The sequence below is a fragment of the Hemiscyllium ocellatum genome, chromosome 6, assembly GCF_020745735.1.
Source record: "Hemiscyllium ocellatum isolate sHemOce1 chromosome 6, sHemOce1.pat.X.cur, whole genome shotgun sequence".
Classification (NCBI taxonomy): domain Eukaryota; kingdom Metazoa; phylum Chordata; class Chondrichthyes; order Orectolobiformes; family Hemiscylliidae; genus Hemiscyllium; species Hemiscyllium ocellatum.
Window position 1 is genome coordinate 91003029 of NC_083406.1, and position 27305 is coordinate 91030333.

Genomic DNA, 27305 nt, shown 5'->3' on the forward strand with positions numbered 1-27305 from the left:
TCAGTTTCAGATAATGGTAACAACCCAGGATGTTGATAGTGAGGGATTCGGTGATGGTGATGCTATTAAATGTCATGGGGCAATAGGTAGATTCTCTCTTGTTGGAAATGGCTATTGCCTGACATTGGTGTGGCACAAATGTTGCTTACCATTTGTCAAGCCATGCTTTAATATTGTCTAGATATTTTGGAAATAGACTGCTTCAGTACCTGAAAGATCATGAATAGAACTGAACATTATGTAATCATCAATGAATATGTCCACTTCTGACCTTATGGTGGAGGAAAGTTAATTGATGAAGTACGTGAAGATGTTGCCATTGAGCACTATCCTGAGGAACCCCTGCAGATATGTCCTGAAGCTGAAATGAATAGCATTCAAAAACATCACTATGTTCCTTTGTGCTAGTTATGACCCTAACCAGCTAGATGTGTTTGAATTCCATCTCATTTAGCACAGTGGTAGTGCAACACAATGTAATAGAGTGTGTCCTCAGTGTAAAGACAGGACACCATTTCTACAAGGATTGTTGGTGGTCATCCCTACTGATGCTGTTGGGATGCAACTGTAGCAGGGAGATTAGCAGGAAAGGTCAAGTACGTTTGCCCTCCTTCATCACATCCTGCAAACCCAGTTGAGCAATCATTTCCTTTATGACTCAATCAGCTTGGTCAGTCATGGTGCTGGTGATCCGCAGTATGTTTCCTTGCCCATGGTTAACATTTTACCACGAGACCTTGTGGGATATGGGGGTCAACGTTGAGGACACCCAGAGCAACTCCCTCTCAGCTACAGGTAACTGTGGCACCACATGCAAAGTCTCTGGATCATACCCAGGTATGGTGCTTGTATTGTCTGGGATTGTGTGTAAAGTATTATTCTGTGAATATGACTATGTCAGGCTTTTGCTTGACTGGCAGCTCTCCCAACTTTGGCATTAGCCCCCAGATGTCAGTAAGGTGGTCTTTGCAGGGTCGACAGAACTGTGTCTTTCATTGTCATTTCCAGTCCCTAGTTCAATGCCAGGTGATTCATACGATTTCATTTCTTTTTTTGAGACATTTTACAACTGACTGTATTGCTCAGTCATTTCAGAGGATAGATAAGAATCTGTGGATGTGGAATCACATGTAGGCCAATGAAGGTAAGGATGCCAGTTCCCTTTTCTAAAAGGTGATACTGAATCAGATGAGTTTTTATGATAAACGGTGATGATTACATGGTCATCATTAGACTCTTAAGTAATTTTTTAAATTCAAAATCGAACCAGGTTCCCTGGAATGTCAGCTTGATATCTGTATTACTAGTCCAGCAACAATGCATTATACCATTGCTCCCATGTATTTAATCTTCACAATCCAATTTCCAAAATGATAAGATATTTTATACACCTTTATTGAAAGTGAAATTTTGACTTTTTCTACATTTTCCTTAAGCGTTTTAACAGATTTTCTTTCGGTATTGCTTTGCTTTCAAAACTAACATTTGCCTTTGTAGATGCGTACTGTCTTCATGAATATTTATCATAATAGCTGTAAAATACTGGAATATTAAATCTGCCAAATCCCCCAGTCATCTCCACTCTTTCCTGAGCTCCCAATTTACCTTTATCATGTACACCCAATTCCTCTGAGGCAACTTTATTGGCAACAAAGCCAGCATGCACACCCTAACTCACCTGTGGGTGCTGATACTGAAGTATAATAAACTGGTCTCCAGCTAGATGGTTGCAGGTTTCAACTGTGGAGCAAAGGCTTGGGTATTGGGTTGAACTCCCAAAGAAATGCCCACAAATGTTTTGTTAAAGAAAACATGTACAGCAGTGGTTTTCAACCAGTGTGCCACAGTAAAGCAAATCCATTCAAATGTGCTGTGAACCTTTGTGTAAAAGTAACGAATAGTGACATAGAATAATATGCTATCCAAACAAAATTACAACTCATAAAACTCATGAAAATTAATCATCAAATTAAAAGCAAGGCTATTTATTTTATTTGAAGACCTAACATTCTAAACATATATGGACAAAGGACAAAATTGAGATAACATGAAAAAAATGCATGTGCCCCAGAACTATTTCTCTCATTGAAGAGTGCCATATTACTGAAAAGGTTGGGAATCACTAATCTACAGATCTTCTAATTTAAGGGGCCAAAGGAAAATTAGTTCTTGGGTCTCAGCATCATACTGAATATGAGCTGCTGCATTAGTTATTGGTTGTAAGATTTGCATGCCAATTTTTATCCTATAACTAGTTGCAATTTTTAAAAAGTATTACTTCCTTCTTACACTATCTTTTTGTGATTTTTCATATCCCAGTTAGAAGAAATGCAAGCTGGTTTCAGCTTTTTTTATTTTGTTCATGTGATACAGTTATTGCTGACTAGATTATTTATTTCCAATCCCCATTTACACCAGAGAAGGTGATACTGGGTTCTCTTCTTGATCTGTAGCATTCCTGAGGCATAGAGGCACCCACAGCACTGTTGGGTTGAGGTTCCAGGATTTTGGCCCAGCAGTAATGAAGGAATGGTGATATAATTCCAATTCAGGATAGTATGTGGCTGAGAGGTGGTGGCATTCCCATGCGTCTGCTGCCTTTGATCTTTTGGGCTTCTGCAATGCTTTCCTGTAATTGCCTTCTGGGATCCCATGGGTGGATTAAGATTTTTTCTTCACTTTCCATAACAAAGTGTCAAATCATTCCAGAAAAACCTAGTAATGAAACTATTGAGTTACCATGTTGAATAAACACAACACCTGGAATGTTTGATGTTCCTTCCATGTGCTATGTAACAATATGACTCCTGAGCTTCAGTTCTAGATACAAATACAAAGTAATGAAAAAAAAGACTATTGTAATTGTCAACTTTAGGGATGGGAAAACAATTAAAAGTAGATATAAAACAAAATCAGAAATTGCTGAAGAAACTCAAAAGGTCACTAGACTCCAAACATTAACTCTGCTTTCTTCTCGCAGATACTGCCAGACCAACTGAATTTCTCCAGCAATTTCCATTTTTGTTTCAGATTTCCAATATCCGCTGTTCTTTGGTTTATATTATTGTGGAAACAGATATAAATTTATTTAACCAGAAATTGTAAAACAGAGACAGCCATAATGAACTAATGTGACAATTGTTTTCCAGTGCATTCAGAAGAAATTCTGTTCCCTAACCTGGGATGCTGCAAGTTTCCTTGGGGACAGTCTGCGAGGAATAGGATCAAAATTTATGAGTTCTTCAGAGGTACTCACCTCGTGCTCGGATTGTCCCACGGTTTTTCTAGATGCTGAAACTGTAAGTATCTGTTGGTAATTGTTTTATTAAATGATTACTGTGAAGTTAAACATTTATTGAATGAACACAAGAGTTTTTGGACCTCTTCAATTCACTTTTGACCAGAAGTACATTTAATGCAATCTGTATTTGCTTTTCAAATGTTTAGCATTATAATTTTCCAAATTGTTTATATCGACAGGAGGCATTTAAAATAGTGGTGGTTTTAAAACTCAATATTTTCCTAAAAGTATTTTTCATAAAAAAATAGATAAACAAGAAAATTAATAGTACAAATGTAAATTGGAGTTGCCCAATTTAGACAACACTATTTTAATTATAAATGAATTGTAATAAATAGATACTTAAAGTATCTTTTATTGCTAGAGCGTGCTTACTGTTGAAATAAAACTGTTAGTTAATTATGCTTGAAGTGAATGTCACCCTTTTACTTACTATCTATGAAAATCTTCAAAATACGTTTATGATACAAATATACTTAGCAAGCAAAAACATCTCATGGAAGATCCTTGTTAGCATGCCTCAGAAACAAACTTAGCTTTATTTTTGGCATTATTCAGTTCAAATTGTTAGATCTTACATTTTTCCAATGTGAGTCCGATGGTAGATTCAGGTACAACTTTTATTTTGGTACAACTTCATTACAGCTTCAAATTTTCTTTGCTTTTCAGTAAGGCATACAAAAACTTTGGATTGTGTGCAGTTAAATGCAGAGTGCACATGCCCCCCTTTGATACTATTGGTCAGCAGCGCTGAGATGTCCGTCTGTAACTGGCTCTCTTGTGCAGTATATGACAAAGTTCTCAACAATTTCAGTGTATTTCCAGTTAAGATCACTGAATGACAAAGAAATGGACAGGCCGGTGGTACACCCGTGGTCATGATATTTTTACAGAACTTAATGATGTGGTGGGGGGAGGGGGCAGGTGAGGGGGCACTTCTACTGCCTGGATCTTTTGGTGATTTTTTAATTTATATGTGGATCCATAGCTACTGTGGAATCTATATCTATGATTATCTGAAGGATCTGAACTAAAACCTACTCTTAATATTGTAACAGATTGATTAAGTAATTTAAAAGAAACAACTACTTAGTGTAAAATGTTCTTATCTATGTGAGCAATTGCAGCTGTACATCCCAGCTAGTCAACTTTGATTAAACAATCCTACGATGTTCAACTTGCTGAGACTACATTAAGAAAATAATTCCCCAAGGCTCTCTATTTACTGTCAGACATTTTCTGCTGTATTCCATCATCTATTTTCTGGTCAGTTACAGGCAGTCGTTGGCCATTTTGTGCTACTTAATTAGGGGCAGCCTGAACAAAATGTTTCTGTTGAATTATGTACATCCAGAAAATGCTTACAAAGTCACATTAATTGTACATCCTCAGTTGACCTACACGGGAATAGTCTAAATCTGCTGCACTCCTTATGGTCATGGTACTCCCACAATGGTGTGAAGTAAATGTAGTAATAGCCACAAAATTAGGCTTTATAGCATTTGATTTCCTGGTATTAGAAAAATCATTTTGCCTATAAAATTTAGACAGTTGTTTGCAAACACTTCTAGCGCTAATCACTTTGGCTAGGGAATAACTGTGCACACAAGGACAGGCCGTTGGAACTATGTAGTGTAAGGAACTTTTGATCCAATAAATTGTAATGTTGATTTGATATCAGCACAAACATCTTGGAGCTCAACACTCCGGTTAACGCTAAACACATGCATCTCAACTTATGCTCAGCAGCAGGAATGGTCACCTACACGTGCTATTAAGGAGATCACCAAATACTTTCAAGTAATTGACTTTTACTGGCTGTTGTGGCAATTGTAGAAGTATTTGATGGTTTCGAGAATTAAGTTTCTGATATCACCAGAATGGTGTGATATGCTGAAAGGTTTGGTTCTGACTTCAAGGGCTCTGCACAAAGCACTTGCTTTCCGACATACAGGAATTGGACAAGGTGCTCGAAGAGGAAGCGTGAATGTTTATCCGCATGGGTTTTTATCCACCAGGATATCCAGCTTTCTACAGCCCAAGCAAGAAAAAATGTGCCAGAGTTCTCTCTGCTTCAGTAAGAATGTCCTTACTGCAATCTACCACATGATGCAGCTGTGATTACAGGGTTAGAACAGAATGAGGTCAGCATTGCCAGTGCCTGTGAAGGTGACAATGCTCATGAACATTTTAAGCCTTTGGTTTCTTCCAGGCTGAAGCAAGTGATTATTTGCAATAGTCTGTCAGTATGCCATCCACCATTGCACAGGATGTTCTGTACTGTATTATGAGAGAGCTGATGTGCTTCATTCTCTCTTGCCAGAATAAGGCTGCAAGGTATGCCACTAGTTGTTACCACCCAAGGAGGCGAGGAGACAAAGAACATGTATAGCCCAGATGGAAAACATATATGATGAATTCATCTTACTAAAATATAGGAAACATAGTATCAATTTCCCATTCATACAAGATTTCACACCTTCCCTTTCAAGAACCTGTACAGCTTCCACATAGCCACAGTGCAAAATGAAATGCGACCATGAAATAAATATTCCAAACTTGATTCATAAACTGCATACTAATGTCAACTTATCATTTTTGAGCTTTCTCTTTTTGTACTTGTTTTCCTTTTCATGTCTTAGTGTTCCTGTGCAGTGCTACCACCAGTGGCTGTGGCATCATCGGTAAATGTTCTCTGACTTTCAAATGGGGAGACTAAAGGTCTCATACAGTCTAGCTCTGGAAGTCCCAGCTTTGGACTGCACACTCTTGGAAATAGCAGTAGCTGTCTGAGTTTACCAGCTGACTGACAACAGCTAATGTACTGACATAGTGACCACTCACATCATTTTCAGAGTATACTTCAGTTTCATGCTTAAATATGCCATTGATACTTCCAAGGGCAGTATTTCAGCAATCCTATTAATGTTTAGGAGGACATATTGCTGGACTTCTTTGGTACCCCATAGGCTCCCTTGAATACTGATTAATGTAGTTTGATGATAGTCTAAGCATAGGTTGTGGTGGATTGAGCTTCCATGACTTCATTCTGAGTTCCATTGTTGTACACAGTCATTGGTGGACTAATGCTTGTAGAGCAGTAATTGCTATGACATCAGTCAACAGACATTTGAATTATGGTTTACTTCAAAAGTGTGCTGATGGAATTGGCCATCAGTTGCATATTGGAAAGAATGGACTTAAAGTGCAAATGCTAATACCAAGTTAATCTCATTCACCTCCATGCTCCTAAGCATTCACAGCAGCATCTGCAGGCTGCTGAATTGACTGGCTGGTAGGTAATGGCAAGTTCATTAGCAGAATGGCAAGGGTAGTGAGACAAATGCTATCTTCCTGTGAGAAAGTAGTAGGTTTATGCCTTTCACAGAGCCACTGCTGAAGCCTCCAGGCAGTACCTTCAGTTATGAAGATCAACTAAATAGTTGAGACTGTTTTTTTGAGAGAGGAAGGCTGAGAGAAGATTACTTCTCAAAATCACAAGAGGCTAAATTGAAAACATTGACAAAGGAGAAGCAGTTCCTGCTGATAAAAGAGAAAAGAACAAGAGGACATAGATTTAAAGTGAAGTGCAAAGTAAGCAAGGCTTAATCAAGAAAAAAAAATCACACAGTAGTTAGAGCATAGAATGCATTGCCGGGAAATGTGGTAGAGGCAGGTTTACCTAAGACAAACAATGTCATTGAATGATAATTTGGATAAAAATGATACGCAGGAATATGGAGAAAAGACGGGAGTCCGGCACTATGTAATAGAGCCAGTGCAGGCACAATAAGCTAAGTAGCCCCTTTTTACTGTAACAATTCTGTGATTCTGTAAATTTGTAGACCCCAAATACACTCAGCAAAATGTTAGTACTGAAAATATGTAAGCATAAAGTTTGTATTTTTAGAATATGTGAATGTTAAAAATACACTTTTTGCTCCAGCTGATTTCTTGTGGGCTTCTTGAAAGACTGAAGTTCAATGTCTTAGAACTACAAGAATATTTGGACACATACAACAACAAGAAAGAAGCTGCGCAACTGGTCAGTCAACTTTCAGATCATACCAAAGAGTACTTGTTATTACATAATTAAATACTGACATATATATTTTAAAACTTCACCTTTTTATTATACACAGCTATATTTTTCTACTATTTTTGTCATTCTTTTCCAAATAGTATCTGGTCATTTCCAGCATGTGAGCCAGTAACTGATAACAATTCTGATTGAATTATATGAAATAAAATTATATTCAAAAAAACATAATTATCAGGAGGAGCGCTACATGAAATGTATTTGGTTCATGTCCATATGGCCCTAATGGATCTCCAGTGTGCAAACTAATTGTTGAAGGAAGGGAATTTTACTCTCTATACATGACCTTAGTATAACCTATATCTCTCCTAATTTTTGTAGGCAGTAGCAAATGTTAAAATCGCAACTGACAAAGAACAAGAGAGTTCAGAAACTTATTTCTCCCTTCACTAAATTAGGACTATAACACCACTGGTCTGACCACTGTGCCATAAATCTAATTAATGAAAATGGAACTCTAATTTTAATGTACCATTCTGAGGAGAAAGGAAAGTGTTAGAAACCAAATATTTTGCATAAATTTGTTAGTTAAATTATCTCTGTTATGATAATGTTCTAGTCCTATTTACAAAGGATTTAAATTATTCCCCCACATCTGTTTCAAAGAGGGAAGTATGAAACAAATACAACGGAAGTAGACCTAGTGTAACAAGTCTCTGCATTATCTACTATTTTAACATTCAAAAAAACAAATGCTCATTACCTGTAGTCTAAGGAATTTAAGGGCACACTAGTCTTGTTTTTATATATTTTTGCTTTCTTCAGTTATTTTTTGGTATGCTTTTTATAAAGACATTTTTTAATGAAGAAAGTATTTTATTTTGATTCTGGTAAAAGTGCTATCTGCATTTTTTTTTCAACAATAGTGGCTGGCAAATTGTAAAGCATCATTTCCTGGAACTGTGGGAGATACAGTGATTACAAACCAGCCAGGGGACTCAGAAGAAAAGGTAAAATCCTTTGCATGTTCATAAAGATATGCTCAAACATAATGTTATTAATCATTTCTCACTAATCTCTGTATTGTGACTTAAAACTTGAGAACCTGTCAAGCTTTTGTGAGCTTAAAATGTGAGAGGAGAAAGTGAGGACTGCAGATGCTGGAGATCAGAGCTGAAAATGTGTTGCTGGAAAAGCAACGTTTCGGCATGAGCCCTTCTTCAGAAATGTGTCCAAAACGTTGATTCTCCTACTCCTTGGATGCTGCCTGACCTGCTGAGCTTTTCCAGCAACACATTTTCACAGCTTAAAATGTGAACAGGTTTCAGTTTGTCATCCTATTGCATGCACTGCTTAAATGGACTATCAATCGTGGTGTATAGAAATATCAATCTTTGGATTTGAGTAATATATTGTGACTATTACTATTAAAAGGCCACAGAAGTCTTTAAATAGACAGTAAAAAATGAGGTCTGCAGATGCTGGAGATCACAGCTGCAAATGTGTTGCTGGTCAAAGCACAGCAGGTTAGGCAGCATCTCGGGAATAGAGAATTCGACGTTTCGAGCATAAGCCCTTCATCAGGAATGAAGGGCTTATGCTCGAAACGTCGAATTCTCTATTCCCGAGATGCTGCCTAACCTGCTGTGCTTTGACCAGCAACACATTTGCAGCTTTAAATAGACAGGTAAATTTTACAATGCTAGCATTATCAGAAACTTGCAGTACTCCCTGCAATTTCCTGTTCATTGAAATCAAGTCTGTCATTTAGTACCTTACTCACTGTACTTACTTTGCATAAATTATGTACTAAATAATCCTTCATGAAATATAGAATTGATTACTATATATCCATCACAAATAGACAATCAATTAGGAAGCAAACAGCGGATAATTGAAGTATGAAATCATTCTGAATTGGAAAATACTCACCTTGGATTGACAGCAATTTTCGTCTTGTTTCTTTCAAGTATAAATACTTCAATGGTTTTACCTTGTATGAAACTGTGTATCTAATGCATGTTTCACAATGATCTTCTATACTCTGTTTTCTTGGCTTTTTGCTCCTGTGACATGCTTGCTGTGTAGCAAATGGAATCCCTTGCAGTAAGTTTCAAGTCTTGAATATTTTCTAACTATTGAATTGTTAAACTTTGCTTTCTAAAATGTACACTTCTTAAGGAGTAATAATAGTGTCTTGTAATTAGGATAAATCTAAATTACTCCAGTTATCCCAATTTCCAGTATTGTTACAGTTGATTTCTTCATGTTTATACACTCTCCAGTTTAGTTAATATGACTAGATTGAGGATGAACCCCTCAGTCCTCATGAGGATGAACCAGGCATCATTTCTTCTTCATGAAGCTGTGCTGTCGTGGTGTGATTATATTTTGTATTTCAAAATAATGTGAAATTACATTTTTAAAAATAGACTCCAGCATTGTCTCTGCAGTAGATGTTAACCCAATTGGCATATAGCTACCTGTTTTTAATCCCCTTCCTTGAATAAAGGTGTTACATTGGCAAATCACTGGGACCTTTCAAGAACCTAAGGATTCTTTTAAGGTTTATGCCACTATCTTGGTAGCCACTTCCTTTAATATCCTAGGATACAAGCCGTCAGGTCCAGGGGACTTAACTTTTAGCCCCATTAATTTTTCTCCAGTGATAATTATTGTACTTATTCCCTTTTCCCCTTTGATTATTTAGTATTTTCAGAATGCTAGTTGTTTCTTCTACTGTGAAGACTTGTGCAAAGTGTTTATTAAATTCCTCTGCCACTTCCTGGTGCTCCTTTATTATTTGCCCAATTTCCTTCTCTAAGAAGCTGTATTCACTTTGTCCTCTCTTCCATTTTATATATTTAAAGACACTCTTGGTCATTTTTATGTTTCAAAAGAATAAATCTTGTTAGACTGAATTTATCTTTTTTTGAGGAAGCAACACAGTAGACAATTTTGATTCAATAATGTTATAAGGTATTCAAAAAATTCTCATGGTTAAAGTCAGAGAACATGGAGTCAATGGACAAATGACAATAGATTGCTAGCAGACTTCAAGACAAAGAAGTTTTTTTTAAATTCATACATGCGATATGGGCATCGCTGGCTAGGCCATCATATTATTTCTACCCAAAAGGCAATTCACTGTTAACCATATTGCTGTGGATTTAGAGGCACATGTAGGACAAAGTGAGGACTGCAGATGCTGGAGATCAGAGCTGAAAATGTGTTGCTGGAAAAGTGCAGCAGGTCAGGCAGCATCCAAGGAGCAGGAGCCCTTCTGCTCATGCCCGAAACGTCGATTCTCCTGCTCCTTGGATGCTGCCTGACCTGCTGCGCTTTTCCAGCAACACATGTAGCCCAGACCAGGTAAAAATGGTAGATTTCCTTCCCTAAAGAATATTAGTGAACCAGGTGGATTTTTATGATAATTGACAATGATTGATCTTAAACCAGCCATATTGAATTCAGATTTTACCATTTACCTGACAGGATTCAAACCCATTACCCCAGAGCATTAGCCTCAAGTTCTGGATTGCTAGTCAGTGATATTATCACTTGCTACTGCCTCCCCAAGTATTTGAAGTCAATGAATATTTAGTCACAGTGGCAGAAAGTAGGAACCAGTGTTCCACAAGGATTAGTGCTAAGACCACTGCTGTTCACAATTTACATGAATGATTTTGATGTTAGGATCAAAGCAAAATTTCTAAATCTGTGATGAGACCAAGTAGAGTTGGGCGAAAATAAAGCGATTATTAATCAATTCCGAAGGCGTCCGCAACAAATTATTGTTCCAAAATTTGTCAAATGCAGTTTAATACAGATGGGGCGGCACGGTGGCTTATTGGCTAGCACTGCTGCTTCACAACGTCAGGGACATGGGTTCGCTTCCAGCCTCAGGTGACTGTGTGGAGTTTGCACATTCTCCGTGTCTGCATGTGTTTCCTCCCAGGTGCTCTGGTTTCCTCCCACAATCCAAAAGATGTGCAGGTTAGGTGAATTAGCCAAGCTACATTGCCCATAGTAATCAGGGATGTGGAGGTTAGGCGCATTAGTCATGGGACATGTAGAGTAATAGGGTAGGGGAATGGGTCTGGGTGGGATACTCTTCAGAGGGTCAGTGTGGACCTGTCGAGTCAAAGGGCCTGTTTCCACACAGTAGGGATTCTTAAAAAACAATGTGAATTAGCATGTTTTAGTTTGAAAAAACAATATAGGGAGGTCATCTATCACTTGGAAGTCGTATGCTTAGTTGGATAGAGGAACATAAGATTTTGGAGTACCAATACATCAAGCACTAAATGTTACACCACAGGTTACCAAGATAATTTTTTTAAGAAAACTAAACACTCAGCTAACCTATATTGATCCTTGGTCAGATCAAAAGGCACTGCATGCAATTCTGTTTCTTATTATCAGAAAGAGGATATTACGGCACTGGAAAGATACAGAGAAGATTTACAGAATTATGTGAAAAAGTGTGTGGGTATGTATATATTGGGAAAGGACTGACAGTCTGGGTTACTTTTCTCTTGAAAAATGATGATATAACAGAAGTCTTAAAAATTATGGAAGATATTTAAGAAGTTGGTGCGGAGATTGTTTCCTCTTAGTAAGAACTAAGGGGTCATATTTTCAAGGTGAAAGGAAAAACTTCTAAAAGAATATGAGGAGCAACTTTTTTTACACAGTGGTTTGGGTGTGAAATGAATTGCCAGAGGAGGTGATGGATGCAGGTACAGTTACAACATTTAAAAGGCATTTGGATAGGTACATGAATAGGAAAGGTTTAGAGGGATATCGGCCTAACTCAAGGCAATTGGGACTAGTTTAGATTGGGACCATGGTTGGCATGGACTAGTTAGACCAAAGGGTCTGTTTCCATGCTCTATGACTGTATAACTAGAGGCCAAATCACCAGTCAGCAAGTAATCCAAATCGGAAATTCAATATTGATGCATGAGTGTGTGAGAATTGCTACTTTAGGGAGTGGTTGAAGGTGTTAATATAGATGTGTTGAAGAGGATTTTGGATGGTAAATAAAGGAGAAGGGAAGAGGGCATACACATATATTTAGATGAGGGATTGGAGATGGTTTAAGTGGAGCAGAAATAGGAGCATGAAACAATTGGATGAATGCCTGTTTTTAAATTGTGTATGTTCTGTTATCCTATGTTATTACTTAGAAACAAATAAAATAAGAGCAAGAGCAAGAATTTGGCCTTTGGAGCCTGCTCTGCCATTCATTATGATCGTAGCTGATTATTTAACTCAGTATGTTCCTGCTTTTCTCCCATATCCTTTAGCATATTAAATCGGGATTATCAAGCTTAGAGTCTGATAATTAGCTGCCAGATCATCCTGTATCACTAAATATCTTTGCTTTGGAATTCAATACACAGATAGGACCAGCATAAAAAAACTATGAGGAAAATACATCAATTGGATTGGCATGGGAATGGGAAGCAAAGAGAGAGTTCAGATTCAGGGGAAGCTAGACCTGTAAAATGAAGCAAAAATAGAAGACTGGCAAACTTCAAATAGAATCAAAGTATAAAATCCCTAAAATGCATGTAGCATTTTCAACAAAATTTGATAATTTTGTGCCATTATAGACATGTGGCTTCAGGGTAACCAAGGTGGGTACAGAATATCCAAGGATATTCTCCATTTAAGAGGGATGGGCTGGAAAGAAAAGAGATGACAACAGTACATTAGTAGGAGAGGAACTTAGATGGAAGGATTGGGAACAACTTAGATCCCAACAAAGGATGACTGAGAAACTTACGACACATGGAAGAAATTATGTGAATGCAAGCTAGTGATGAACATGAAGGAGGACTATAAAAGCTTCTGTCAAGAATAAATGTTTAAATAAATAAAAATTACAGATCAGGACAAGTATTTTCATAATGAACATAGGGAAATGGTAGAGAAACTAAACTATTACTTTGGGTGGAATCTTATAGGGGTCTGTTGAGTGTGGGCTGTGGCAAGATGTGTGACAGGATCAAGTGAGAAGTCCAGCAAGGCCAATTTGACGTGGAGCATCTTGTGCCATCTTTCATACTTTTCACACGTCGGCACGTTTTTCACTTGGCAGGAGTGAGTTCCCAATTATTAGAAATTAGTCCTTGTTAAAAGCCTTGCTGATGGCTCAACTCTCCTCAATACTTCTTAGCTTTATCACACCAAGCACACCAAACAAGCTAGATATTTAAAAAAAAGGCATGGAAATCAGAATGGGTACCTGGCAGATTGAACTTACTGCTTGCTCCAAGCAACCTCCATTTTGGACAATGATCACCAACATCTTATGGCATTGGAATCTGGCATGTGTCAGCCTCTAAGAACCCCAATGGCACATCTCCAACCCATTTACAGGATGCTTCTGCACTTTAATGCTGTACCTCTAACTGTGACCGGGAACCAAAAGAGAAAACAAGTATGCAGCGAGGTGGAGACTGTAAGAATCATGAATGTAACATTAATAAAGAGAAGAGTAGGCAGAGAGCATATGAGCGCAAAAGAACTGTGGCCTGAAATGCATCTACTTTAATGCAAGGAGTATAGTGTGTAACGCAGATGAACTTAGGGCTTGGATTGGTGCCTGGGAGTATGACGTTACTGCAATCACAGAGACTTGGTTGAAGGAAGAGCATGATGATTAGCAACTAAATGTTCCAGGATATAGACGCTTCAGACAGGATAGGGAGAGAAGTAAAAAGGAGGGTGGAATTGCATTGCTGGTCAGGGATGATATCACAGCAGTGCTAAAGGAGGACACGATCGAGGTCTTGGGTAGTGAGGCATTATGGGTGGAGCTGAGAAATAAGAAGGGTGCAGTTACATTGTTGGGGCTGTATTACAGACCTCCCAACAGTGAGCGTGAGGTAGAAGAACAAATAGGTAAACAGGTTATGGAAAGATGTAGAGGCAAAAGGGTAGTGGTGATGGGAGATTTTAATTTTCCCAACATTGACTGGGATACACTTAGAGTCAGAGGTCTGGATGGGGTAGAATTTGTAAGAAGTGTCCAGGAGAGTTTTTCTTTTTTACTTTAGATTACTTACAGTGTAGAAACAGGCCCTTCGGCCCAAGAAGTCCACACCGACCCGCCGAAGCGCAACCCACCCATACCCCTACATTTACCCCTTACCTAACACTATGGGCAATTTAGCATGGCCAATTCACCTGACCTGCACATCTTTGGACTGTGGGAGGAAACCGGAGCACCCGGAGGAAACCCACGCAGACACAGGGAGAACGTGCAAACTCCACACAATCTGTCACCTGAGTCGGGAATTGAACCCAGGTCTCAGGCGCTGTGAGGCAGCAGTGCTAACCACTGTGCCACCGTGCCGCAGTTTTCTAGAGCAGTATGTAAATACTCCGACGAGGGAAGGGACCATATTGGACCTCGTGTTGGGGAATGAGCCAGGCCAGGTGGTAGAAGTTACGGTGGGGGATTTCTTTGCAAGCAGTGGCCACAATTCTATAAGTTTTAGAATACTCGTAGATAAAGATGAGAGTGGTCCTAAGGGAAGAGTACTAAACTGGGCCAAGGCCAATTAAATCAAAATTAGGAAGGAGCTCGGAAATATGGATTAGACACAGCAATTTGAAGGGAAGTCCACATTTGATATGTGGGAGGCTTTCAAAGATAGTGCAGGATAGGCATGTCCTGTTGAAGGCAAAGGGTAAGAAGGGCAAGATTCATGAACTGTGGATGACAGGATAAATCATAGGACTAGCCAAGAGGAAAAGGGAAGCTTCCATAAGGTCCAGGCAGCTAAGAACAGAACAGGCCTTGGAGGAATACCGGAAGAGTAGGACCAGTCTTAAACGAGGAATCAAGTGGGCAAAAAGGGATCATGAAACTCAGCAGGTCTGGCAGCATCTGTGGAGAAAAAGCAGAGTTATTATTTCAGGTCCAGTGATTCTTCTTCAGAACTGATGGTAGCTAGGAAAAAGTTGGTACGTATGCTGAGGGTGGGGTGGAGGGAGGAGAAAGGAGTAAACAATAGATGGAAATGGAGGCCAGGGTGAGAGAGAGAGAGAGAAAAACAGTTGGGCAGAACAAGGAATAGGTAAAGGTCAGCCTGGGAGAATCAATAGCTGCTAATGGACATCGATAGCAGCTAACAATGGGTTGTGTGTCATAGCAGCCCATGTAACAACAAGGTCTGGTCTGGTGGATTTGGGGTAAGGACATGAGAGAAGGTGCTAAAATTGTTGAACTCGATACTGAATCCAGATGATTACAGTGTTTTGAAGCAGAAAATTAGGTGATGTTCTACCAGCTTGCACTGAGCATTGCTGGAACACTATAGCAAGCCTGAGATGGATGTTGGCCAGGGAAAATGGTGGTGTATTGAAGCAGCAGGTAACAGGAAGTTTAGGATCATTTTTGCAGATAGAACTTAGGTGTTTTGCTAAGTGGTCACCCAGGCTGCACTTCTCTCCCCTGTTCACATTGTGAACAGCAAATACTGTAGACTAGATTGAGTGAAGTGCAGGTAAATAGCTGTTTCACCTGGAAGGTGTGCTTGAGAACTTGGATAGTGAGGAGTGAAGAAGTAAACAGGCAAGTGTTACAACTTCTGCAATTGAGAAGGTGCTGCAGAGGAGGGGGTGAGCGGGGGTGTTGAGAGTGGAGGAGGACTGGATCAAGGTGTCCCAGAGGGACCAATCCCTGCAGATGGCTGACAGGGGAGGGGAGGGAAAGGGAATATGTGTCTGGAGGTGGAGGAAATGGCAGTTAATGATCCTTTGGATGTGGATGGTAGGTACGTACAAGGGGCACTCTGTCACTGTCGTGGGAATGACATAAAGGGGGAGGGGTGAAGTGCAGGATATGGATCAGACCCAGCTGAGGGCCCTGTCAATTATAGGGCTGGGAGTTCTCAGTTGAGGAACAAGGTGGACATTTTGATGGCCTCCTTGCTGAAGTAGGCACTGTTGAAACATGGAGAAAGTGAGGTCTGCAGGTGCTGGAGATCAGAGCTGAAAATGTGTTGCTGGAAAAGCGCAGCAGGTCAGGCAGCATCCAAGGAACAGGAGATTCGACGTTTCGGGCTTACTGTTGAAACATGTACAACAGAGAAAGAGCAACTGGGAGAATAGAGTCTTTATAGGAAGTAGGGTATGAGAATTTATAGTCAAATAACAGAGTCAGTGGGTTTGTAGCAGATATTGGTGACCAGAAGGCACTAGAAATTAATGTGAGGGGCATTCATTTGGATACAGAGGAATTTGAATACAGAGACAGAATGTGGATGTAGATGTGGATATAGAATGTGGATGTGGATGCTCACTGAGCTGGAAGGTTCATTTTCAGACATTTCATTACCATACTAGATAACATCTTCAATGAAGTTTCATCTGGAGGCCCACTGAAGACGTTACCTAATATGGTGACGAAACATCTGAAAATGAACCTTCCAGCTCAGCGAGCAAACCTAAGTCCAGGACCTCAACCTGAGCTACAAATCTTCTCAGAACTCACTAGAAATAGAATCTTTCTGCAGCTCTGTAGAACCTTGATTAGACTTTGCCTGGAGCATTGTGTGCAGATTTGATCCCATTATTCAATGAAGAGTATTTTTTCCATTGAAATGAATGGCAAGATCCCATTTGCCTTCCTAATTACTTGCTGTAAATACATGTTTGCCTTTAGTGACTCATGAACAATGACACCCAGATCCCTTTTGGACACCCACACTTCCCAACCACTTACCATTTAAGAAATTTTCTGCCAGTGAAAAACTTTTATTCACATTATATTGCATCTCCATAATCTAGCCCATTCATTTAGTCTGTCTGAGTCCTCTTGAAGTCTCCTTGCATCCTCCTCACAACTTAAATTCCTACCTAGTTAGGTGTCATCAGAAAATTTTAAAATATTCATCCCTATATCCGAATCATTGTTATACGTTGTGAACAGTTGTAGACCTGCCATTCATTGTTTGTCCATAGCAGTTTTTCCTCCCAGTCTCATGCACTCTAATTTTAGTTAGTAAACCCCTGGTGTGGGTCCTTTTCCAAAGCCTTCTGAGAATCAAATACACAACATGGTATTTATAATGTAATTTGTTCCTAGTTTATTGCTTGTAGTTGGTAAGGATCACAATGATAGAATAACTGAGTCCTATGAAATGCTCCTCCTGCAATATAGTCAGGGGCATTTCCAGTGTCCATGGTAACCAGGAGGTTAGTTCAGTTGCAGTTCCTAATTGACTGCATGGAGTGGCAGAAGCTGCAGATGGACTTCCTATGGAGCATCCATGCGGCTGAGGACATTGTGAATGTCTCCGAGCAGTTGCAGAGCATTCTGAAGGGGATAGGATGAATGGCCAACAGTTGTCGTACATGACAGTACTAACAAAATTGCAAACAAGAATTTAGTGAGTTGGGTAGTAGATTAAAAAGGAAGACTGCTAAAGTTATAATCTCCAGATTACCTCGAGTGCCACGCACGACTGAGTATAGGAATAGCAAAATAGGTCTGATGAACACATGGCTAAAGAGATGGTGTAGGAGGGATGGCTTTAAATTTGTAGATCACTGTGACTGTTCCTGGACAGATTGCACCTGAACTAGAATAGGTTGAATATCTTGCTTGTGAGGGTGAGAGGTTTAAACTAATTTGGCTAGCGTCTGAGGCACAGAATAGTAAAGTTGGGAGCAAGGTTCATTCAGATTTAGAAAGAATGCTAGGACAGTCCAATAGTTGCAGAAGGCATGGGCCTGATAAGGCACATGGGAGGTACAGAAAGCTAAATTGTATCCACTTGAATACAAGGAGTTTGAGTGGTAAAGCGGATGAACTTCGAGCATTGATCAGCGTGTGGAAATATGATTTTGTTGCAATCACTGAAATGTGGTTGAAGGAGGGACAGGACTGGCAGCTCAACATTCCAGTGTACAGAGGTTTTAGGTGTGATGGTTGAGGGTGGGATGGGGGTTGTAAGATATGTGGGGACATTGTATTATTGATGAAGGAGACCACTTCTACAGAAAAGAGGGAGAATGTCCTCGAAGACTCTTCAAATGAGGTCATCTGGGTAGAGCTTAGAAATAAAAAAATCAGTCAATCACTTTACTGGGATTATAGGATAGGCCTCCCAACACTCAGAGGAAGACAGAGGACCAGATATGTCAGTAAGTCACAGAAATGTGTGAAAGTTGTAGTGGATTTCAACTTTTGGTAGCATTAACAGCTTTAGTGTGAAAGGATGAGAAATGGTAGAATTTTTAAAGTGCAACCAGAAGAACTACATAGCAGCGTGTAGATAGTCCTTCTAAAGATGGGACAGTACTAAAACTAATCCGAGGGAATGAATCTGGTCAAGCAGTTAGTGCATCAGTGAGCAAGCATTTTGTGGATAATGACCATAACTCTACAAGTTTCAAAGTAATTGTGTGAAGAGATAAGGATGGTGTAAAAGTCAACTTTCTAAATTGGGAGAAGGCTAATTTCAATACCATTAGCCTGGCAGCAGCTACTTGCCTTTTGAAAGTGGAAATGTTTTAAAAGTATTACAGTGAAAATTCAGGGCCAGCATAGGGAAATCTGGATGTCAACAGGCATTGAGAGTCTGATAAAGAAAAAGAAGGAAGTATATGTTATAAACAGCACATTAAAAACAGGGGAGGTCCCTTCAAAAGTATAGAAAGTATGGAGGGTGTTTAGGAAAGAAATTAGGATGTCAAAGAGGGCCCACGAAATATCTTTGACAAATAAGGTTAAAGAAAACCCCAAGGTATTTTGTAAGGATATAATGAGTAAAAGAATTATCAAGGAAAGAGTGGAATATATTACGGATCAAAGGGGCAATATGAGCATAGAGCCAGAGGGGTTGGGTGAGGTCTTAAGTTAATATTTCTTTGTTGACAAGGGAGAAAGACATTGTAGCTGGGGATTTCAGCTGGGATAGCGAGGTTTTAGATTAACAAGGAGGAGGTATTCAATGTTTAAGTGGTTGTATTGGTGCATAAATTCCAGGGTCTGGTGAGATGTATCCCAGCATGTTATGGGAAGCAAGGGAAGGGATTGCTGGGGCCCTGGTGGAGATATTCATTATCTTGCTGCCACAGGTATAGTGGCAGATGACTAAAAGATAGCTAATGTGGTTCCTTTCTTCAAGAAAGGCAGCAGAAAAAGGCTAGGTAATTACAGACCAATTAGTCTAATGTCAGTGTTAGGGGAATCATTGGAAAAACTTGAGGGACAGGATTAATCAACACATGGAAAGCAGGTATAGTTCAAGATAGTCAGCATGGATTTGTGATAAGGAGATCCTGTCTGCTTTATGTGAGATTTTTGAAAAGGTGACTAAGTATGTTGATGAGGGTAGTTCAATTGATGTGGTTTCCATGGACTTCACTAGACTTTGAGAAGGTCCCACATGGAAGGCTAGTCCAAAAGGTAAGAGCTTGTCATCTCTTTGTTCCACATTATAACTTGCTCAATTTCAGATGGCAAGGGGTCTATATATGTCTTCATTAATCTTTTTCTTTTCACATACCTGAAAAAGCTTTTGCAATCAGTTTTGTATATTTCATGCAAGCTCACTCTCGTACTTGCTTTTCCCTTTCCTACAAAATTTTTGTCCGCTTTTGTTGAAATCTAAATTGGTTCTATCTTCACCAGCGAGGACACAAATAATGTTCCAAAAATGTTGTAGAGCACAGGGTCTAGTGAGAGAGAGAAACTGAAGAAAATCAGTATTTATAGGGAAATTGTGTCAAGAAAAAAGATAGCATTAAAGACTGACTATTTCCTAGGGGCTGATAATCTACATCCCAGAGTACTTAAGAAAGCAGCCCTAGAAATAATGGATGCATTGGTGGTCATCTTTTATGACTCTATAGACTGGAACCATTCCAATGGATTAAAAGGTTGCTAATGTAATCTCACCATTTAAGGTAGAGAGAGAGAGACAGAGAGAGAAAACAAAATTATAGGCCAGTTAGCCAGACATTAATAGTCGGGTCAATGCTAGAGTCCATTATAAAATATCTAACAGCAGAGCACTTGGAAAACGATGACATGATTGGACGATGTCAACATAGATTTACGAAGGTGAGTTAGATGTATTTCTTAAGGCTAATGAAATTAAAGGGTAGAGAAAGCAGAAACAGGGTACTCAGTTCGCTGATCAGCCATGATCAATTGAATGGTGTAGCAGGTTCAAAAGGCTAAATAGCCTTACTCTTTCTCCTATTTTCTATGTTTCTATGTATGCTGTAGTAATGGATAGTTTTTGCATAGATATATAATTGAACCTAGCAACTTTAAGTGCTTATAGATCGTGCATAATTATTACTTTTGATCTTTTTTTAGCAGCTAAGTATTTAATGAATTGAAGATGTAGTGTTCCCAACATTATTGATGTTTCTTTTAAATCCTTTCTCTGATTTATTTATCCTTCACAGCAACTTGAGTTGTGTCAAAGACTCTACAAGCTCCACTTTCAGCTTCTGCTGCTGTTCCAATCCTACTACAAACTAATTGGACAGGTCCACGTTGTCAGTTCAATGCCAGAGGTAAAATAAGTTCCTCCATGATCAACATTAATCAGTGTATTTTTTTCAAATAACAAGTTTGAAATATTGCTCCATAGCAAGTCATACTTCAGCATGAAGTTCTAATGCCACACAAAACTTTTGTTACAAATCAACCTAAACTTAGAATAACGTATTTTTCAGTAATGCAAAAATGTTATCACAATCCTAGAATTTGTGGTATGGATATGAATACAATGAAAAACTGCTGCTAATTGTATCCGGTTAATAATGTTTGTTTACTAGCTGCTGAATATGTCAAAAGAACTGAATGATTTGAGGGACAACTTGAAGGAAGCTTCAGCTCTAATAGCTGTTGAACCCCTTAAAGATGAACTCAGTTTACATGGCCTCACAAATATCTCCTCTGAAGCTGCAGTTCAGACCATGCTGGAGTGCCTGAAAAACAGGGATCTTACAACTGCCCTGCGGCAAATCAGAGATTGCAGGTTAGACTTTAGATATACTGTCTGTATTTTATAAATAAGTATTTATTATATTGTATAATTTCTCTTGATTTGCTTTGATTAAACAGGTGGAAGGGACGTTTTAAACAAAAAAAATTTAATTGATATTACTTTTTCTCAGCTAGGACACTTCTGTTTTAAATAATGATAGACTAAAGTATTGCGTAAACTTGAATTACAGATAAACTATAAACAAGCAGGTAACAAGCCAAAATAAATACAGCCTACCTTTCAAATTTAGGACAGCTGATTACAAATCCCATTAGCAGTATCAAACCTGTGACATGTGCTTACAGTAAGGGTTGAGACCAATATAAGCAATCAGATTAGTAAACTATTTGCACACTTTAAATGAGTTTTAAAATTGTACCTTGGAGTAACTAGTCAAAGTCAACCTATTTCTTCTGTGAGAGTGCGGAATGCTGCACCTCAGCATCTTCAGGCAGTGATCATGCTCATAGCGTCATGGACCATCTAATTGGTCAAGAAAAAATAACTACTGTATCTCCAACCTGAGTGGGGGGACGGGCAGAGGAGTCATATCAAGATAGTTATGGAGGTGGTGGGTACCTCCTCATAGCTGAAATATTTTGCTTCGGCATGAATAACCTGGTTCCAAAGAACAAACTTCTGACCATCTATGAGCAACTCCAGCTACAGTTATGAATGTCCATACCAGTCCCTCAAGCTGGGGCTGGAAGATCCAAAGGGGCTGACAGCAATTGAATTCCTGAGGGGAGTGATAAAAGACACCGAACTGTAAACCTCTTCAAAAACCCTGCAGAAAAGGGACTACACAGGTTGACCTGGTTAAGGCAAGATAGATCAATATCTTCCACATTATACCTCCTGTTTAAATCTCAAGCACTCAGCTCAGATCCATTGATTTCAAAAGCAAAAACACAAATTACTGGAAAGTTCTGCAGGTCTGGCAACATCAATGGAGAGAAAGCATAGTTAATGTTTCAAGTCCACAGATCTATCTTTAGTATGGATTGTAGTTAGGTAAACATTGATGTATATGCTGAAGATTGTGTGGGGAGCAGTGGCAGGGGTGTAATTGAGAGAGAACTGCTGTTGGCCAAACAAAGGAATGGGTAAAGGTCAGCCTGGTATAATCAGTAGCTGCTAATGGGGACCACTAGTGGTTGACAATGGGTTGCCAGTGGTAGCAGCCCATATGATGACAAGGCCTGGTGTCTGGGGGTTGACGGTAAGGATTCAGGAGAAGGTGCTCAAGCCCTAAAATTATTGAACTCTATTGAGTCCTGAATGCTGCAGGGTCCCCAAGTGAAAAATGAGGCGCGGTTCTTCTATCTTGCACTGAGCATCATTGGTGGAATACACCAAGCCTGAGACACAGATATTGGCCAGATAACTTGGTGATGTGTTGAAGTGGCAGGCAACTGGAAGCTCAGGGTCAGCTGTGTGGACAGAACAGAGATGTTCTCCAAAGCAGTCACCCAGTTTGCATTTTGTCTCTCCAATGTAGGGGAGACAACATTGTAAGCAGTGAATACAATAAATCAGATTGAGTGAAGTGCAGGTAAATTGTTGTTTTACCTGGAAAATATGCCTGGGACTTTGGGTAGTGAGAAGAGATGAATGAAACGGGTAGATGTTGACCTTTTGCAGTTGCATGGGAAGATGCTGTGGGGTGAGTGGAGGAGGGGTGAACCAACGTGTTCCAAAGGGAATGGTCCCTGCAGAAGGCTAACGGGGAAGGTCAGAGGAAAATGTATCTGGTAGGTCGCATTCACTGGAGGTGACTGAAATGGCAGCTAATGAATCTTTAATGAATACTGGTGGGGTGGTAAGTTAGGACCCTGTTAAACATGGTGGTGGAGATGCTCAGTTGAGGAAGAAGGGGGATGTTTTAGAGGCTCCTAGCCCCCTTAGGAGGCTGGCATCAACGGATGAGAAGCAATGGAGATGGATAAACTGGGAGAATGGAATGGAGCCTTTACAGGAAGTAGGGTGTGAAGACGTATAATTGAAGTAACTGTGTGGGAGTCCTTGGATTTGTAGTGGATATTTTTAGCCAGCCTATTCCGGAAATGGAAGCAGAAATGTCAAGGAAGGGAAGGGAGGAGTCAGAGATGGACAAAGTGAAGCTGAGGGTGGGATGGAAATTTGAAGCAAAATTGATTATTTTTCTAATTCTGGAGGAGAGGGGGTACCAGCACAAATGATGCCATCGAAGTATAGAAAACGAGTTGAGGGTGGGGGCTCCAGTACATTGGAATAAGGAATGTCCCACAAAGAGACAGGCATAACTAGGGCCAGTGCAGGTACCCATGACCCATCTTTGTTGTGAAGAAAGCGAGAGGAGTTAAAGGATAATTTGTTCAAAGTGAGGACAAGCTCAATGAAGCAGAGGAGGGTGGTGATGCGTGGAACAGTTCTTTTCCGAGAAGAAGCAGAGAGCCCCGAGTTCATCCCATGAGGATGGTCATGTAAAGGGATTGTACTCTGTGGTGAATAGGAGGTGGCTTGAGCCCACAAACTGGAAATTCTAAAACTGACATAAAGAGTCAGAAGAATCGTGGATGTAAGTGGGAAATGACTGGACAAGGGGAGAAGTTCTCTCCTTAAATGCTAGCTTGATCCCTAACTGACAGCAGCTCTACTCCATTCAAACAACATACCAATCCATACCTGTTCCCAGACATGGCTGCCATGGTGGTCTTTACCAGCTAATCTGATCTACTTCTGAGACCGTGTCCCACTGCGCTTCTCAAAGCTGCAGTCCAATGTCTAACCAATGGCACAGTTCTGGCACACTAGTTACACCGAGCAGAACCCTAGTGCCCACAGTCCATTCTTTTCCCAGCTGTATGAACCCAGCTCTTAACATGGAGTCACCTTCTGTGATATACTGTCAATCACAAATTGAAGCCTGATCTGATCTGAGTGACCTATCATAGCTCCCAAACAGACCCTTGTCCGTATTTCTGGGCAGGACTAAATGTTGTGAGTATTGGAACATGCTATGCCTTAAAGGTTGGTGTCAACAGGATGTTAGTTTTCACAACACATATGAACAGAGAGAAAAATGCAAATTACCAATTACTACACCCCAATTAATCCGAATTTTATTACAATTAACTAAAACTGACAGGTCAGTTACTGGCACTGGACAAACTGGAAATTTGAATAGGATGTTCTGTGGAAGTGAAGTGAAATCTCTATCCATCCTTCTAACTGGTTATGCCTATTTTGTATATATTAAGTGATTTTAAGTGATTAATCAAAAACTATGCTAAAATTTCATAATTTACTATTACCTAACTCATGTGTTTTAATATTGTTTCAGGACCATATGGCCCAACAATATATTTGGCAGTAATGTGGAAGATGAGGTCCAGACACTACTTAATATTTACTTCAGACACCAAACTTTGGGACAAACAGGAACATTTGCACTGCTGAGCTCCGATCATGATCTGTCAGAAATCAGTTCGAAGTTAATGGAGCTGAATGGAGAGATTCAGGACATGATTCAGATGGCTCAGAATTATCGTGTCATCAGTACTTATCTTCCAGACACTAGCACTAGTCTCTGACAGGAGGGTCCTCCTTCCCTTTTGTTCACGATTGGAAATGCTGCAATGCTGGTCTGACATCCTTCGGTATCTTTTCCATCTTAGAAAAGCTTGACCAGGCTGTTCTCACATTAGTGACACTTCACAGCTTCACTCAACTTAAGTGGAAAGCTTTTAAAATGTGCAGCAATATCAAAAGATCAAAAGTAAAGTAAAACACCCAATCAGATGTGGAAATAGCTTATTTTCAAAGCAGATATTTATTCTTACTTTGGTTAATATGACATGACCCAAGTTCACATTAACTGAGGATACCAAAGGCTATCACACACATCATTCTTCCGAAAAAATCATTTTGACAAAGATGTAATTTTACTTTAAGGTGTCAACAACTGATGCTATTGCCACACAACGGTTGAAAATTGTATGCTATTAATAATATGAGTAAGTGTGTGGTTTGTAGCAACTGGCTTAAGAAATAAGTTATTAGCAGGCAACATGAAGCTGTATGCAATGCACTAGGAAGCAGTTTTGTTGAGCTGAAAGCCTGTGTTTCAACCTTTTATAAATGCTAAAAACTTTATTGTATGTCTAGAACAGGAGCATAATTACTACATCAATACTTGTTCACACTGAGCTGCTGTAAAGCACATTTTTGTTAGTAAAATGGCACTTAGTTGTTGTCTAAGAGTGTTTTATTGGGCCATCCAAAAGGATTTGTACTGTATTTGAAATACCATGAATAGTTCAGATGAGAAATATTTGGGAACCAGCTGCTTTTTCTACTAGATGGAAGCTTTTATGGATTTATTTATAAGTAGTTGTTTGGTAGTACAGAACTTGAATATCGCTGAAGACAAGACACCATCAAAACTTTCCATCTTGCACTCATCAGAACAATTCACAAGGGTGTACCGATTAAAGGGGAAAACCAACATTTATGTGCATGGGGCTAGAGTGCTAATTGGTTCATAGAATACATAGTGTGGAAGCAAGCCATTCGGCTCATTGAGTCCACACTGAACCTCCAAAAAGCATCTTACTGCCCTACCATATCCCTGAAACCTGGCATTTTCCATGGCTGTTCCACCTAGCCTGCACATCCCTGGACAGTATGGGCAATTTAGCATGACTAATATGTGGATTCTGAGTGAGAGATGTTGCTGTGGAGAACGTACCCATTAATGTTGATTGTCAATTAACTGTCAGGCTTTAAGTCTTAAATGAGTTCGCACTCATTTTGCAGTATAAAGTTTGGTTTTCCCATTGAAATGGTATCCTTGTAGATTGTCCTGATTAGTATAAGACAAAGAAGCTTCAACAAAACTTATTTATAAATAGAAAATGCTGCTTTTACCAGTTTTGTAGATGAGGCTAAGATTTTCACATCCTATTAGTCTATGCCTGCTGATCTGCCAAGCATGCACATTTATATGTAAAACAAATTCTATTGAAATATTTTGAAAATTAAGTCTATGCTTTAACTTTTTAAATTAAGCCCATATAGCTGAATTTGTAATGTGGGTTTTGGGGGGTAGGAAGGGTCAGTTAGTAAGATTTCTTCTCATGTTTGAAAAACATATTCAGAAGCTATACAATTTTTTGTTTTGCATGTAAAAAACCTTCTTGCACATTTAATAGCATTTTCAAATTATCCATAACTTATTTAATTGTAAAAACAAATAGCTAATGAAGTATTTTAGAATTTTCTGTAAATTCATGGGCTGTATGTACAATTGCAATATCATTAACCATGTTCAGTGATGTAATTCTTTGTGGAAAAGTGAACTTTTATTTGATGCTTTCCATTGCACTTACACTTCAACAGGTTCCTCAAAACCACCAGTAAAATGTGTCAGGTTTGGAATTTAGCTGCTTTTCTATTATATCATTATTGAAACTCAGCTTCCTAATTCAGATGGGTAGGATAGGAAATCTGAATGGTACAGAATTCTTTGAACTGTAATTGGAGAAAAAAATAGGATGCATTTATCCTAATCTGGATTATATCCTATTAAACTTTGCATTATAAAATCAGTCTAACAAGTGGTTGTGATTTCAATTTGTTATTCCTCCAAAACTCTTGTTTTAAGGAGCAAACATTTCAAAGTAGGTAGCAGACAGAAAGTAACTGATGCAAGCTATTCAATTAGGAAAGCCACAACTGCCCTTTGAGACAGGCCATAAGTCCACATTGTTGGGATCAAATTGCCTAATGGTCCAAATAACTATAAGGAACAGGCTCAAAACAGTAGGGTCTATAACTTAAAAGCAACAAACTGCAGGTCAGATAGGAAAGAGGTTATCTCAAAAAAATCACAATACCAGGTTATAGTCCAACAGGTTTAATTAGAAGCACACTAGCTTTCAGAGCACCA

At 39.2% G+C, this 27305-nt stretch overlaps 1 protein-coding gene across 8 annotated transcripts in view; it reads left to right on the forward strand.

The window, feature by feature from the left end:
* Positions 1-26973, forward strand: part of LOC132816485 (protein furry homolog) — a 397881-nt gene extending 370908 nt beyond the window's left edge. For 7 of the 8 annotated variants that reach the window (XM_060826132.1, XM_060826128.1, XM_060826133.1 and 4 more), the window contains exons 56-61: positions 3150-3299; positions 7248-7346; positions 8267-8350; positions 20787-20897; positions 21162-21364; positions 24699-26973. In XM_060826132.1, coding sequence (XP_060682115.1) covers positions 3150-3299; positions 7248-7346; positions 8267-8350; positions 20787-20897; positions 21162-21364; positions 24699-24948 — 897 coding nt within the window. In that variant the 3' untranslated portion in view covers positions 24949-26973. Of the gene's footprint in view, positions 1-3149; positions 3300-7247; positions 7347-8266; positions 8351-11765; positions 11833-20786; positions 20898-21161; positions 21365-24698 lie in introns of those variants that run through there. The other variant, XM_060826135.1, reaches the window with a different exon arrangement.
* Positions 26974-27305: the final 332 nt, after the last annotated feature.